This window comes from Rhinopithecus roxellana, chromosome 6 (assembly GCF_007565055.1).
Source record: "Rhinopithecus roxellana isolate Shanxi Qingling chromosome 6, ASM756505v1, whole genome shotgun sequence".
Lineage (NCBI taxonomy): Eukaryota > Metazoa > Chordata > Mammalia > Primates > Cercopithecidae > Rhinopithecus > Rhinopithecus roxellana.
The window spans coordinates 86,134,761-86,150,452 of NC_044554.1; the positions used below are offsets into that span (position 1 = coordinate 86,134,761).

Genomic DNA, 15,692 nt, shown 5'->3' on the forward strand with positions numbered 1-15,692 from the left:
CACAGCTCTCTGCAGCCTCAACTTCCTGGGCTCAAGTGATCCTCCTACCTTGGCCTTCCAAAGTGCTGGGACTACAGGCATAAGCCACAGGGCCTGGCCAAAAATACCTTTTAAAATATAATTTGTTTACTTGATATGTCTGCAGGCTGACTGTTTAATATCACTGCATCCTCCATGTGTGAAGCTGCCCTGGCTAAAGTGAACCTTCCAGAGACTTGCAGCTCACATGCTCAGGGCAGAAGGGATGGGGACACCTTCCAAAAGACCTGTCCCATTCTGGCAGCCCCAGCTGGACTTACTGTCAGCTCTTGAGTGGCTTGGGTCAGGGACAGTGTTTTCACGGCTAAGAACTCCACTCCAGACACTGAGACTCAGAAACATCCCCAACAGGTAGAACCTGGGGGCAGTGCTAACATAGGAAGGGACCATTTAAAGGGACAATTGAACTGGGAATCATAAAATAGACCATCAGTCACTAGGGCTTTGCCTACCAGGGCAAGGGGCTTCACAACAACTTTTCCAAGTGCGTCCAGTACTGAATGTTCCCAGGAGCTAACACTGGGAAGGGCCAGCTGACCTTGCTCTGCTCATAGGAGTCCTTCTCTGCTTACCCACAAGCACGGTGCAGAGCGGGCAGGACAAACCACCCTCAGCCAGAGGGGCTACTCTACCGAGTGAGAGCAGGGATGCCACTGTTGCTGCCAATGGAGGGTGACCAGCATCTCAGAGCAGCGACGCCCTGCAGGTTGCAGACACCCACACATGGTGCTTTTCTCCCACAGAAAGGGAACCACGTGCTGCAGGCTATCTTGGGAACTGCCCTTACTTTTTCTAAAGCCATCACTTCCTTCTGGGTGTAGAAAACGTTTAGTATTATTAAGGGACTGATATTTTAGCTGTTAAGATCCTTATACAGGTTGAATATCCCTTATCCTAAATGCCTGAGACCAGAAGCTTTCTTCGTTTTTGGATTTTAAATTTTGGAACATTTGCATTATATTTACTAGTTGAACAATCCAAAATCCAAAAATCAGAAATGCTTCAATGAGCATTTCCGTTGAGCATCAAATCAGTATTCAAAATGTTTCAGATTTTAGAGCATTTCAGATTTCAGATTTTTGGATTAGGGATATTCAGTCAATAATAATGTACTTTGTACTTTGAAATCCTCAATTCTGGAGGCTATACATAGGCTTAAAATGCTGTCCAAACTGGGTGCCCTATACCTTCAATTATGGGGGGTTTGGGTTACAATCTGCCTTAGTATCTGCCCTATAGACTTGCAAGTACTACCTGCTTTTTGCCCCAGCCACCAGCCTGGTGTATGTCCACATCCCTGTGAGAATATCTGACATATAATTACCTAGGAAAGTGCTCTCTACAAGGAGATAGCAATGTCTGGGGATGTGCCCTGAGAGCTGGAGGGCCAGAAGGGCCCAGGAATACCATCCATGACAAACAAGAATCCCCTATTGGCCTTGTGGCCCTTGCGTCCCTTTCCAAGGGGGATAAAGCTGAGATACCCAACAGACTCTCCGAGAGGCACCCCACAGCCCTGCATTTTGTCACTAACGAGCTTCTGATCGTTGAATGCTGCTAAATCATGGCAGAAATAAGATTTTTAGTTAAACAGCAACTTAATGTTTTAAAAAACATTAAGTGACAAAAACAGCAACTTAATGTTTTTTAAACATTAATGTTTAAAAAACATTAAGTGACAAGGTTGGGTCACAAAACAGTATTCAGAGAAGTTACAGGGATGGGGAGATGCAGAAGCTCTGTGTCAACGGGAATGAGTCCTGGGAGTGCTGACCTTACAGGCTGGTGAAACTGGTGACTCTAAAAACTTGCTAAGTCCTCTGCAAACCCAGCCGATAGAAAAATGTGTTTCCTAGTAACTAGTAAGAATGGAACTGGTGGTGAGAAAGAAAACTGAGGAAGGAGAGGAAGGATATTCTAAGGAATTTCATGTATCTGCAAATCCTGGCTGTGTGAGGTTCTTTATTTTATTTTTTTTTTCATTTTTCACTTTTTTTTGTGAAACAGGACCCAAAATGTGACATGAATGTTTCTCTTTTTTTTTTTTTTTGATAATTTCACTTGTTTCCCTTTCCCGTTTTTTCCTTTTATACTTAATTTTAAAATAAAGTGTCATCCCTCACGAGAGTGTATTAAGTCCATCTATAAAGAAGAGAAAGAAATAAGGTGTGTAAATATCACATCCCTACAAATCCTGTGTGCTTACAGACATTTGTTTTTCTATTCTCTCAGAGTAAATGGTTCTTCATTTGGTGAAAGTTTTAATGTATCATTTATTTATCTACCATATGATAGTCTAGAAATCAAAGGGTATCATATGAAATAGATAATTCAAAATTTCTGAACCATTCCTTATATGTTAAAATTTTATGTATGTATATCTGTACAAAATTTCTATGTGTCCTGAGTGTGTCCAATTATATTCAAGTACCAAATATCTGCAGAAGTCCCTTCCATAGTTCTTTCAAATGAAAAGAATATTCAGACTTTTGAATGGGCTTTCAACAATAATTGTATTTGGGTCAAACTATACAGACTTGTTTTTAAAGTTGTATATATATATGGTTTTTTTTTTTTTTTCACATATATATATATACACATGTAGAGACACATGCTGAAGGTTTCCCACTACTGTTTAATTTCTAAGTTACTTGTGTGTCAACAGGTGCTTTTGACAGCCTTATCAGACCACTGTAGGATCCACTCATGGACGTCCTAAGCTGGAGCTTGACGGGACAGCCAGTCTCCGTGGGAACAACTGTGACATCATGATCACTAACTGTGGACCTAGTAAGTGATCCTGGCAGGAGAAAGCTGTTAGTGACAATGGAGGAGAAGGCTTCTGTCATCACACAAATGCATTTGGCAATTGGTAGAGATGGGAAAAAAACCAGCAAGAGTTCTATTCAATTCCTTCAAAAAGCATACCGTCTGGCCAAAGTACAAGGCGCATGAGAAAAAAGAGACTTAAGGTGGTATCAGTTCAAATTTACACTGCACTATTTAGGCTTAAATCATATAATATTACCTGGAAGGATGCTACTCCAGACCTAGAGGTTTAAATTCAATTTATTAATCTTTCAAAAAAGGTTCATGAGAAAAATCAGAACTATGGGATGTTTCCAATCTGTGTTGTTTTTCTCTCCTTCAAGACATGGAACAAATACAGCTGTTGATTTAGATAAAATTTTGGTTTTAAATATTTTACTATGACTTTGTAAGAACTATATTTTATCAGATAAGAATTTAAGCAAAAGCCTGAAAAGCTTTTTTACCTAAAATAAGCTACCTGAACAAAATACCTCAATAAGTTCTGTTAAAGAGTCAATATCTTCAAATATTCTGTGATAACAAAATATTCTCTTGCTTTTTAGGCACGACATGCGCACATGCATACACACATGCACGTACACCATTCACAGCCTTGTTAACCAGCATGCAGAGATGCCATGTAAGACTCAACTCAAACTTACAACAAAGTGCTTCATAATTTGCTCTAATTCCCAGCAGACCTCTCTGCACTTTGCTGCCTATAACCATGGCTCCCTTCTTCCCATGAGCTGAAGAGCTGATCTCAGAGGGGCAGCTGCAATCCTGTGCATGGCCGGGTCTCTCCAGAGCACCTCAAGGGCACCTCCCTCCTGTCCCCTGCCCACAGGTGTGCAGCAAGCTCCACGTAGCTCTGACAGCTGGGGAGGCCGGACAAGCCACAGGGAACCTCTCCGTGTCTGAGCCCTTGGGCAAGTTATTACCTCAACCATCCAAGGCAAGATTCCCAAAGCACTAGGGGAAGGGGGCTGGAGGGTGGAGAGTTTTAGGAGAAACAGAAGAGGCAGGAGAGTCGAGGGGAACCCAGAGACTGCCTGCTAATTTGGCAAAGGACACTGTGTTCACACACTTGGCATTTGGCAGCAGCGGTCTTCATTCGATTGCACATGAGTATCCCCAGGCGCCATTCCTGTTCCGATGGTTCCCTACCTAATCCTAGGTGCGGGTGGTGCTCCACTAGTGTCCAGCTGTTGTCATCCACACAGTGACTTTTGTAAACCAGCAATTGGCACAGGTCCCTGGCTGTCATGTCTGCTAGAATCTCCACCACTTTGCTCGTCCCATCTTCACTAAAGACTTTAACATCCTGCAACACACAAAGGGGATACTTAGAGATAACAACTTCAGGTTTTCAAGAAATAAAAACGGAAACAAAAGAAAACAGGTAAAGTAAAAATGGTACTACTCCAACACATGGGCAACTGTTTTTCCAAGCAGCCAACAGGTCCCCACCGGCCGCAGGGATGTGACTCTGCCTCCCCGCCTCCCCTTTCCCACCTCCTGGGGGCAGAGCAGGTAGGATTACAACATGATACTCTTAAAATGCCCAGGACAACTCACAGGAACATACAGCACATGGCTAAACCACCAAACCTGTCTTAAGAAGTGACAGGATTCACAGGATTCATTTAAAATACTGCTGGTGGTCTCGGGGTTGGACATTTTACAGTTGAACCAATTGAAAAAACAAGCAAAGCAACAAATCCTGTAAACCTCCCTCTTCCCATCATAACTTTTGACGAGTCCACCTGCTCTCCCAGCGCACGGGGTCCAGCAGCGGCACCGACAGCCTTTCCCGCAGCACCTCACCCCTCACAGACACCGAGGCTCAGGGTGGAGTGGTGATGAATTAATACAAAAGAAGGGCATAATAAAAACAAAGTTACAAGATTCTTTAGCCCCTAACCCTACAAAGTTACAAGCAAGCTTCATTTGCCCATTCAAATCCATGAACACTGAGCAGCTCCAGGCCAAGGGATGGAGAAGTAGAGTTCAGAGGATGGGAGTCTATCCCTCCCAGGCAAGACCCCGCAGGAATGCACCCTTCCCAGAACACCAGGTGTGTTTAACAAATTCTTACCGCCTGGAAAAAGCAGTCAGAAGAGCGAGATGGCATTTTAAATCGCGACTGCCTCTTGCAAGGGAGCGTGTTTCCTTCTCTCCCCCACTGTCCCAGGCTGGCTGTGTGGAGCCTGCGTGTGCCCTGGTGGGCAGGTTGTCTCCGGGCAGCAGGGAGGCCACCCGCCCACCCGCTGGGCTCCTAGGTTGCCTTGCACCGGTTCCCTTAGGGAGTGAATCCAGCCACGGTGATGCAATCACCCCACAGACTTGCTCTCCCACTCCCACACGACAAGACCCGGGCTTGGGGGTGAGGATGAGGTGAGGATGACAACCCCGACAACCCCAACAACCCCAACAACACAACTCTCACACCAACTGGTCAGAAAAATCCCCGCTCAATGCTCTCCCATGACAGTGAAATCACACACAGGCAGCCGAGAGGCTGAAGCACGTGCGTTCTCTGAATCCAGCCCCATCTGCCAACCTCTAAATAATCTTTGTCCTGCAACTGACGTGTCAGTGGCGGCTTTGGAGCTGGATCTGCAGGGTAGGTGAGAACATCAGTTTGTCCTGACCAACTCCCTCCGAGGCTCCCCGCTCTCTCTGGTCCTTTTCCTTGTGTTTGGAGTTTCCTTGTGTTACTTGCTCTGAACTTTGATTTCTGTGGCCGGTGCAGAGTCTGACAGCAGCGGGAGGGGCTGGAGGCCCCTGCCTTAATCAGAAACTGGGACCACACCATCCTACAGGGACCCTCTTGAATCTCCTACAGCTAGCTACCCTCAGCTGTCACCAGGTGGGCAGGAAGGAGTCAATGTCACTCAAGCTTGAGTGCCCAGGTTGGGGCGGGGTAGGGGCAGGGGCGGGGCTCAGAGAGAACGGAAGAAGAGCCCTTCTCTGTGAGGGCAGGCTAGCCTCCCAGCAGACAGGGGACCAGCCAGGGGAGCCTGCACCGTTAGGTAGGGTCACTGTCCCCTGCCTGCCACCTACGGGCCACTTCTCCAACTCAAAGAAATCCCAGGGCTGGGGCTGGATCAGGACCCGGAAGAGACTTGTTTTCAACTCTTATTTATTTTTCAAGCAATCCATCATCTCTTTTCTAGAATTTATGTGTCACTCAATGAAAGTATACTTCCCCCTAACAAGCGAAATATTCAAATACAGCTGACATGACTGAGTAAGTCCATAGAAATACAATTTAAGTGAAGAAAACATGTCTCTGGGTTCTAGGCAGGAATGTTATTACAATGCATTAACATAAAAGAAAAACAGGAATTTGGAAAATATAACTGAGCTCCAGCAATGCTTTATAAATGTGCTAACCATCATAGGGAATGTCTTCAGGACCAGTGCATGCCTTCTGCTCCCCAAATCAGGGTTCCTAATGCTCCTTCTTCCCTGAGTCTCTCAATGAGCTTTTCTGTACTGAGAATACACATGATTTTCTCTAGGAAAGTGAAATTATGTTGAAGTGTGTGTTTCATATCTCTCCAAGTCCCTCTGCCACTGTTCTTGTCCAAATCAGCCATGGCAATGGTTTTCTCTTTTTTTTTTTTCAGCCCTGTTGCATTTTTCTTTCAACTCTTTCCCCAACCCCTGTCGTTCCACAGCCATCCCCCCAAAGGCCTATAAATAGTCGGGGTATTAAAAGCTGAGATGTGCTTGGTCACACGTCCACCTCCACTCCTTTCAGATTCCCACAGAGACTGGGCTGGCGAGATCCCGAGGGAGCAAGGCAGGCAGGAGACTGAGCCAGACACAAAGGCAGGCACTCTCCAGCTCCAGTGACAGGCCCCTCTGCCCCTGACACAGCACTCTCTGGTACTTCCCCAAGCTCACCAGGGCCCTCCAACTACACACAAAACTAAGCCCCTGAGACAGAGCACCAAAAAAGCACTGTGTATAACAGCCATCTCAAACCACCCAGTCAATGCTTAGAGCTACTGATGAAAATGTTTGTAAGGAACCAAGAGGTACGAGGGCTCCTATTACAGGGGACTGCCAGCCACCGACTATGAAGTCTTTTAGAGCTGGCAGTTCTAGAAGGAGCATTCTGTACAGCACCACCTGCTCCTTTAGTAACCACCTGAGCACTGCTGGGGGCCCAGGTCTCCTGCAGAGCAGGCCTGGGTCTCCCTGGCCCATTCAGTGTTCAAGCATTTTGCACAAGGTGGGCCTAGAAGGTTCTCTCGAGCAGGTCAAGGCCCTTGCCCCGCAGCAACTCACAGTTCAGCAGGGAGATTGTTACCACAGGCAGTTAATTTCCAAGGTATGACTTGTTTAGGGAATATAAGAATCTGGTAATACCAGGAAGGGTGAGAAGCTGAGACCCACAAGTTCTATCCAAGTTCTATCACAGCTTAGCCTCCTACTGGCACTGTGACCTCGGGCAAGTAATTAGCAATCTAAGACTTGCTTTCCTCATCCAAGCTATGGGGAACTGCTCTGAGAATCAGTAACGTAAGCAAAACACTGCTCAATCAACGTATGGAAGTTACTACGTAAGTTATGACCTATCTTGGCCTGGGGCGGTGGTTCCAAAGAGGAACTTAGAAACAGACTGGGCCATAACCATGCTTCATCAGTAACTAGCTGTGGGAACACGGCTGAGCTATCCAGCCTCTCTGTGCCTCAGTTTCCTCATCTGTAAAATGGAAATCCGTAAGCAGCACCAGCCTCGTAGTGTTGCTATGACATAGGTTAATGAGATACCCTCTTGAAAAGACTACAGCCCCTGACACGTGCCCTCCCTGGGACATGCTTGGATCCAGCATGGATCTGGGAACAAGGCAGGCTCCAGCTGAAGGCCTGTGAACAACCACGGAAGGGTGCAGGGGAAGGACCCTGAAGGCTGCTTCCATTTCAGGATTCCAGTTCCAAGAAAGCAAACCTCATGACCAGTAAGATGCAGCAGGAACAATTCAGTCAGAAAAGCCACCCCCCAAATCCTCATTTTTTTTCTCTACTGCAAAAAAGCCCCTAAAAAGGGAATTGTTTTTAAAAATAAAACAGTAATATTAAAGAGGGCATGAAACTCTGTCTTTTTAGAGTTAGTTGGGGGAGGAATGGTTTGTAAAGCTACCCAGGCCTCTGGCTGGCTTGGCACTGAATCCCGTTATAAAAGCCCTGAAGTGCTAATAGAAGGTTCCATTGTTTCCAGAATTTCTGTTGTCGCTTTTTACATATTCACTGCATAGACAAAAAAGCAAGAGCTTAATTTTTTGCAAACTTAAAGGAAGAAGTTTAAGAACAATTGGAGTTGAAGGTAGATCACATCTCCACAGCCCCAAACTCCACTCTGGGGCACCTGGTTTTTTGTCTCAGTGGCCCCCACAAGGTTGATGTGTGTGAGGGAGCAAATCAGGCCCCTCCTTGCTGTCAATCTTAGCACAGACCCTCACTCCTGCTTCCTGCCACAGTCTTAGACCTTGCTCTTGGCTGACTTACAGGCTCAGAGAATCTCATTACTGCATCCAAAAGACCTCCTGACTGGCTGTGAGTCTTTGCTGAAGGCTCAGCAGTAATCACCTTGTAAAAATAGCAAATAGGGCACTCTCTTTGTCCTCTTAGAGCCTTCTGCAGTGTAAGATGTCCCTGGACAGAGGGCCCAGCCTCCGGGGTGCACCCACTGACCCACAGTAGCTGAGATCCACACCTTCCCCGAGACCTTCACAGAGAAATCGAGACATCGGAGGGCTTCTGGGTCAGCAGCTCTTGGGACCAGTTTCGTCCTAGTTCTTAATCATTATCTAGCATATTTTTAGTTCAAAAGCTCTCTTAGGATGTAAAGTAAACTGGGGTTTTTAGTAACTCTGGTAAATACTAGTGATAAATGTTTTGGAGAAGCCAGGTTGTAATCACAAGGCCAAGTGGAGGCATTCCCAGGGGAAGATAAATTATCAAAGCAGGCAAGAGGGCCCAAAGATGTGACATGAGGTGGTAAATGTGGATGAAATCCTGTTCTGGGTGACCTACCCTACTCTATCTGGCCTCCAAGGGGCCTTGAGGAGAAAGCAGGAAGACTGCTGTGCCAGGAAGGCAGAGGAAGCCTTAACTCCACGCACATGTCTCTGCCTCTTCGACAGGAGAAGGAACTATTTCTGGAAGGCAGAAAGCTTGCCCGATGTCATGGAGGTGGAAAGTACTGGAGCCAGGATCTAACCAGGGCTCTCCTCCCTGGCTCTGCTTGCCCTTCTTCTCCACTGCAACCCACTACCCAGCGTGTACCAGGTGGGCTCCAAGGCTTCTCACAAAAAGACTTTTGATTACATGTGGCCCAGAAGGCCTCAAATTGGACAGACCCTGAAGCCTGGAGGTTTGGGGTAAATTACATTTACTTCAGACTAGGGCAGAACCAACCAGGGTAGGCTAAATTAATCTCAGCAAAAAGGAATGTAATTCTGCCATTATTTTTTAGTTCTGTTTTAAATTAACGATGTTATTTCTTGATATAGGGGATAATTGAAGCACTACACATGATTACATGGCTCTACTCACCATAATGAGAACACGCATAATAATCCTGTTCAATATAGTGATTCAAACCTACTGAAAAAAAAATGTGCTTAATAGTCCGCACTGTCCCAACTGAAGCGGTTTGTTGTTAGCCTGGCAGCAGTTCAGCGTCCCCCATCACAGCTGGGGCTTGACCCTGAGGCCTGGTCTCCGCTCTCCAGGACTCAGTCACTGCCCAGGGCTATGGAGATGAGACTTGTGGCCTGATTTCAAACAGCGGAGGAGCCCCCACTGTCTGAACACAGCAAAGAGTGTGGCGCAGGTTCAAGGGGTGGCATGGGAGCCGGGTGCCCCACCCTTAGTGAGACCAGACACGGAAGGGCCTGAGAGCCTTGGTTTCTGCTGCAGGGAGTCCCAAGGTCCCGAACCAGGAGCTCAGGGCAGTGCGGATGACTTGGGAAGAGCCTAGCCGGTTGGGCCAGTTGCTAGGGCTGGATGCTAGAGGGAGAACCACAGAGTTGGGGGAGTGTGAGGTGGCAGTCTCCGGGGCTACCTGCTGGGCTAAACATCCCAGCTGCTCCTCCTCCTGAACAGACTCTGGTGCAGGAAAGGCAACTGTGCTGCACACTAGAGGGTTGTCCCAGTGGCCTGAGGGCTGCCCCCTAGACCCCCGCCAAGGTGGGCGCTTGCACCTGCCGTGCAGAGCCTGGTCATGGGCTTGCCAGACCCAGCTCTGCCCAGCTCTGTCGCCTCCAGCCAGGCTGGTGGCAGAGTGCAGGACAGGATCCCTGGGAATCCCGCCCATGGCCAGGGAAACCCTGGTATTTCCCCCACATCAACAAAGGCCAAAAATTCCACTGCTATTATTGCAACTGCCTCTCAACTGCAAGCGCCACCTACTGGCCCGTAGGGTGAACTGCATAAGTCAATATAATTCCTGCTGACAGAAGTATACAGCGGTGGGGGATGAGATAAACCTCCTGAAACCTCCACCTTCCCATTTCTCTCTAGGAGACAGTGAGTCTGACCACAGGCCCAGCACACTGTTACTACAACCTACAAACAATTAGCATTTGAGAAAACCACTACACTAAAGCTATCTATAACCAAGTAATTCATAAAAGCCTTGGCCCCCTAAAACTACAGAGACGCCAAGAAAAAGGACCTTAATCAACATACAGAATAGTCACATCCTCAAGGTGGGGGAGGGAAGAAAAAATCCCAACCATATGAAGCTAATTCAAAAATAAGAAGTAACAGTTTCTACAGATGAGAAGAAACCAACACAAGAACTCCAGCTCCATGAAGAAACAATGTTGTGACACCCACATTAGCCCTCTAGCAATGGCTCCTAACCACAATGAATGAAATGACAGATAAAGAATTCGAGATATGGAGTGTAAGAAAGCTCAATGAGAGCCAAGAGAAAGTTGAAAACCAACCAACACACACACACACACACGAGAAGAGTAATTCTGGAGATGAAAGATGAGTTAGATATATTAAAAAAAAAAAAAAAAAAACCTTTTGGAAATGAAAAATTCACTGAAGGAATTTCAAAAAACAGTTGAAAGCTTCAACAATAGAGCAGACCAAGCAGAAGAATTTCAGAGCTTGAAGACTAGTCTTTTGGATTAACCCAAATAAGAAGAAAAAACAATTTTTTAAAAAAGAATAAAGCCTTTGAGAAATGTGAGATTATTACACCTCAGACTTATAGGTATTCCTGAGGGAGAAGAAAAAAAATAAGTTTGGAAACATATTTGGGGGAAATAATTCATGAAAATTTCCCCAAACTTGCTAGAGATGTAGATATGCAGATACAAGAAATTCAGAGAACCCATTAGAGATACTACAGAAGATGCACATTTACCAAAGAATAGTCACCAGATTAACTCAAGGTCAACATGAAAGAACAAGTCTTGAAAGCAGCTAGATAGAAGTGTCAAATCACCCATAATGGAAATCCCATTAGACTAACAGTGGACTTCTCAGCAGAAACCTTACACGTCAGAAGAGACCAGGGGTTTATTTTTAGCCTCCTTTAAGAAAAAAGAAATGTAAGTCAAGAATTTTATATTCTGCCAAACTAAGCTTCAAAAATGAAGGAGAAATAAAGCCTTTCCCAGATAAGCCAATTCTGAGGGAATTTGCCACTATTAGACAAATCCTACAGAAAAATTCTCAAAGGAGTTATAAATATGGAAACAAAAGGATGATCCTCACCATCATAACAGCACACATAAGTAGACAAAGCTCACTGACTGTATAAAGCAAATACACAACTGAGACTAAAATAAACCAACTAACAACACTATGACAGGAACAACACTTCAAATACCAATATTAACCTTGAATATAAATGGCCTAAATGTTCCACTTAAAAGACATGGACTGGCAAACTGGATGAAAAAACAAGACCCAGCCATCTGCTGCCTACAAGAGACCCACCTAATGGCTAAAGACACCTACAGACTCAAAGTAAATGCCTGGAAAAAGATATATCATGCAATGGAAAACAAATGTGAGCAGGAGTAGCCATTCTTGTACCAGATAAAACAGACTTTACCCTAACAATAGTTTTTAAAAAAAAGACAATGAAGGGCATTATATAATAAGAATGCATTCAATTCAAGAGGGTATAACTTTTGGAAATATGTGGGCAAGCACCAAAGCACCCACATTCATAAAACAAATACTACTACACCTAAAAGAAAAGAATGACAGCAATACAGTAATAGTAGGGGACTACAACACCCCACTGACAACACTAGACAGGTAACTGAGACAGAAACAACAAAGAAACGCTGGACTTAAGCTAGACCTGACCAAATGGAAATAATAAACATTTACAGAACATGCTAACTAGCACCTGCAGAATATACATTCTTCTCATCTGCACATGAAACAAAATTGACCAGATGCTTTGCCATAAAGCACATTTCAACAAATTTTTAAAAAAATCAAAATCATATCAAGTATCTTCTTGGACCACAGTGTAATAAAATTAAAAATCAATACCATAAGGAACTGTCAAAACTGTACAAATACATGGAAACTAGAAAATGTGCTCCTGAATGACTTTTGGGTAAACAATGAATTTAAAGCAGAAAAAAAATTTTTTTTAATGAATGAAAATAGAGACACAACATATCAACACCTCTGGAATACAGGAAAAGCAGTGCTAAGAATAAAGTTTAATAGTGTTAAATGTCTACATCAAAAAGACAGAAAGTTCTCAAATTAACAACCTAATGTCACACCTCAAGGAACTAAAAAAACAAGAACAAAACCCAAAGCTAGTAGAAGAAACGAAATAAAGATCAGAGCAGAACTAAGTGTTACGGAGACCCCAAAAAACAAAACAAAACAAAAAACAAAAAAACCCACAAAGGATCAATGAAATGAAAAGTTGGTTCTTCAAAAGGATAAATAAAATTGATAGCTAGCAAGTTTACCTAAGAACAAAAGAAGATTCACATGAGCACACTTAGAAATGAAAAAGATGACATTACAACTGATACCACAGAAATACAAAAGATCATCACAGATTATTACGAACATCTCTATCCACACAAACTAAAAAATCTAGAGGAAATGGATAAATTCCTGGAAACATCCAACTTCCTGAGATTGAATCAGGAAGAAATAGAAATCCTAAATAGACCAGTAGGGGTAATAAAATTGAATTAGTAATTATAAAAATCTTCCAAAAAAGAAAAAGAAAAAAGAAAAAAAAAAAAAAAAAAAAAAAAAAAGCCCAGGACCAGATGGATCCCACAGCATTGTTTTTTTTTTTTTTTTCTTTTTTGAGACAGAGTCTCACCCTGTCTCCCAGGCTAGAGTGCTGTGGTGTGATCTCGGCTCACTGCAACCTCCGCCTCCTGGGTTCAAGCGATTATTTTCTGCCTCAGCCTCCCAAGTGGCTGAGACTACAGGCATGTGCCACCACATCTGGCTAATTTTTGTATTTTCGAATAGAAACAGGGTTTTGCCATGTTGGCCAGGCTGGTCTCAAACTCATAAGCTCAGGTGATTCACCCGCCTTGGCCTCCCTAAGTGCTGGGATTACAGGTGTGAGCCACCGCACCTGGCCCTACAGCCAAATGTTAACAGCCATACAAACAAGAGGTGGTCCCAATCCTACTGAAACTACTCCAAAAATTTGAGAATAAATTCTTTCATAACTAATTCTACAAAACCAGTATCACCCTGATACCAAAATCAGGCAAGGACACAACAAAGAAAGGATACTGCAGGTCAATATCCCTTATAAACATAGATGCAAAAATCTTCACAAAATACTAGCAAAGCAAATCCGACAGCACATTAAAAAGATAACACATCATGATCAAGTGGGTTTAATTCCAGGGATGCAAGGATAGTTTGACATCTGCAGATCAGTAAATGTGATTCATGACATAAACAGAACTAAAAACAAAAGCCATATGATCATCTAAATGGATGCAGAAAAAGCATTCAGTAAAACAAAACATCCCTTCATGAAAAAAACCCTCAACAAACTAGGCACTAAAAGAACATACCTCAAAATAATTACAGCCATATAGGACAAACCCACAGCCACTATCATACTGAATGGGGAAGAGTTGAAAGCATTTCCTCCTAAGAACTGGAGTAAGACGAGAATGTCCACTCTCACCACTACTATTCAATGTAGCACTGGAAGCCCTAACCAGAGCAATCACGTAAGAGAGAGAAATCAAAGGTATCCACATTGGAAAACAGAAAGTCAAATTTTGTGTGTTCATTTGATAGCAAGAGGTTGTGTGTGTGTGTGTTTTTTTTTTTTTTTTTTTTTTTTTTTTTTTTTTTGGCAGGGTCTGGCTCTATCACTTTACTGGAATGCAGTGGCATGATCTCAGCTCACTGCAACCTCCATCTTACGGGCTCAAGTGATCCTCCCACCTCACCTTCCCCAAGTAGCTGGGACTACAGGCACGTGCCATCACACCTAGCTAATTTTTTTTGTACTTTAGAGATGAGGTCTCACTATATTGTCTAGGCTGGTCTCAAACTCCTGGACCCAAGTGAGTCACCCACCTCAGCCTCCCAAAGTGCTGGGATTACAAATATGAGCCACCACACCCAGCTGACATAATCTTATATTTAGAAAACCCTAAAGACACCCCCAAAAGACTCCTAGACTTGATAAATGACTTCAGTAAAGCTTCAGAATGCAAAATCAGCATATTAAATCATTAGCATTTCTATACAACAATAATATTCAAGCTGAGAATGAAATCAATAACTCAACCGTGTTTAAAATGGCCACACACACAACATACATACACAGATTATATATATACTTAGGAATACATCTAACCAAGGAGGTGAAAGATCTCTACAAGGAAAACTACAAACCTTCATGAAAGGAATCACAGATGGCACAAACAAATGGAAACACATCTCATGCTCACAGACTGGAAGAATCAGTATCATTAAAATGACCATACTGCCCCCAAAGCAGTCTACAGATTCAACGTAATTTCTATCAAATTTCCAATGTCATTCTTCACAGAATTAGAAAAAAAGATTGTAAAGTTCATGTGGAACAACAACAAAAAAAGCTTGAATAGCCACAGCAATTCTAAACAAAAAGAACAAAAGCAGAGGTATCATATTACCTGACTTCAAATTATATGGCTGAAGGAACTAAAACAGCATGGTATTGGTACAAAAGCAGACATACAAATCAATGAAATGGAATAGAGAGCACAGAAATAAAGCCATATACTTAAAACCAACTGATCTTCGACAAAGTTGACAAAAATAAACAATGGCAAAAAGACACGCTATTCAATAAATGGTGCTGGGAAAATTGACTATCTCTATGAACATCTCTATCCACACAAACTAAAACATCTACAGGAAATTCTAGCCATATGCAGAAGAATGAAACTGGACCCCTGTCTCTCACCATGTACAAAAATTAACTCAAGATGGATTAAAGACTTAAATGTAAGACTGGAAACTATAAAAGTCCTAGAAGAAAACCTAGGAAAAAACTTTTGGACTTTGGCCTAGGCAAAGAAATTATGACTAAGGCCCCAAAAGCAATGCAACAAGAATAAAAATAGACAAGTGGGACTTAATTAAACTGAACAGATTCTGTGCAGTAAACAGACAACCTAGAGAACGGGAGAAAATATTTGCAAATCATGCCTCCAACAAAGGACTAATACTAAATACTAATACTAATTTAAAACGAACTCAAACAACTCAGCCAGAAAAAACAAACGATCCCATTAAAAAATGGGCAAAGAACATGAACAGACATTTCTCAAAAGAAG

At 43.4% G+C, this 15,692-nt stretch overlaps 1 protein-coding gene across 6 annotated transcripts in view; it reads right to left on the reverse strand.

The window, feature by feature from the left end:
* Window positions 1-15,692, reverse strand: part of GRB10 (growth factor receptor bound protein 10) — a 202,107-nt gene that overhangs the window by 33,370 nt on the left and 153,045 nt on the right. For all 6 annotated transcript variants that reach the window (XM_030932472.1, XM_030932473.1, XM_030932470.1 and 3 more), the window contains one exon: window positions 4,018-4,174. In XM_030932472.1, coding sequence (XP_030788332.1) covers window positions 4,018-4,174 — 157 coding nt within the window. The remainder of the gene's footprint in view (window positions 1-4,017; window positions 4,175-15,692) is intronic.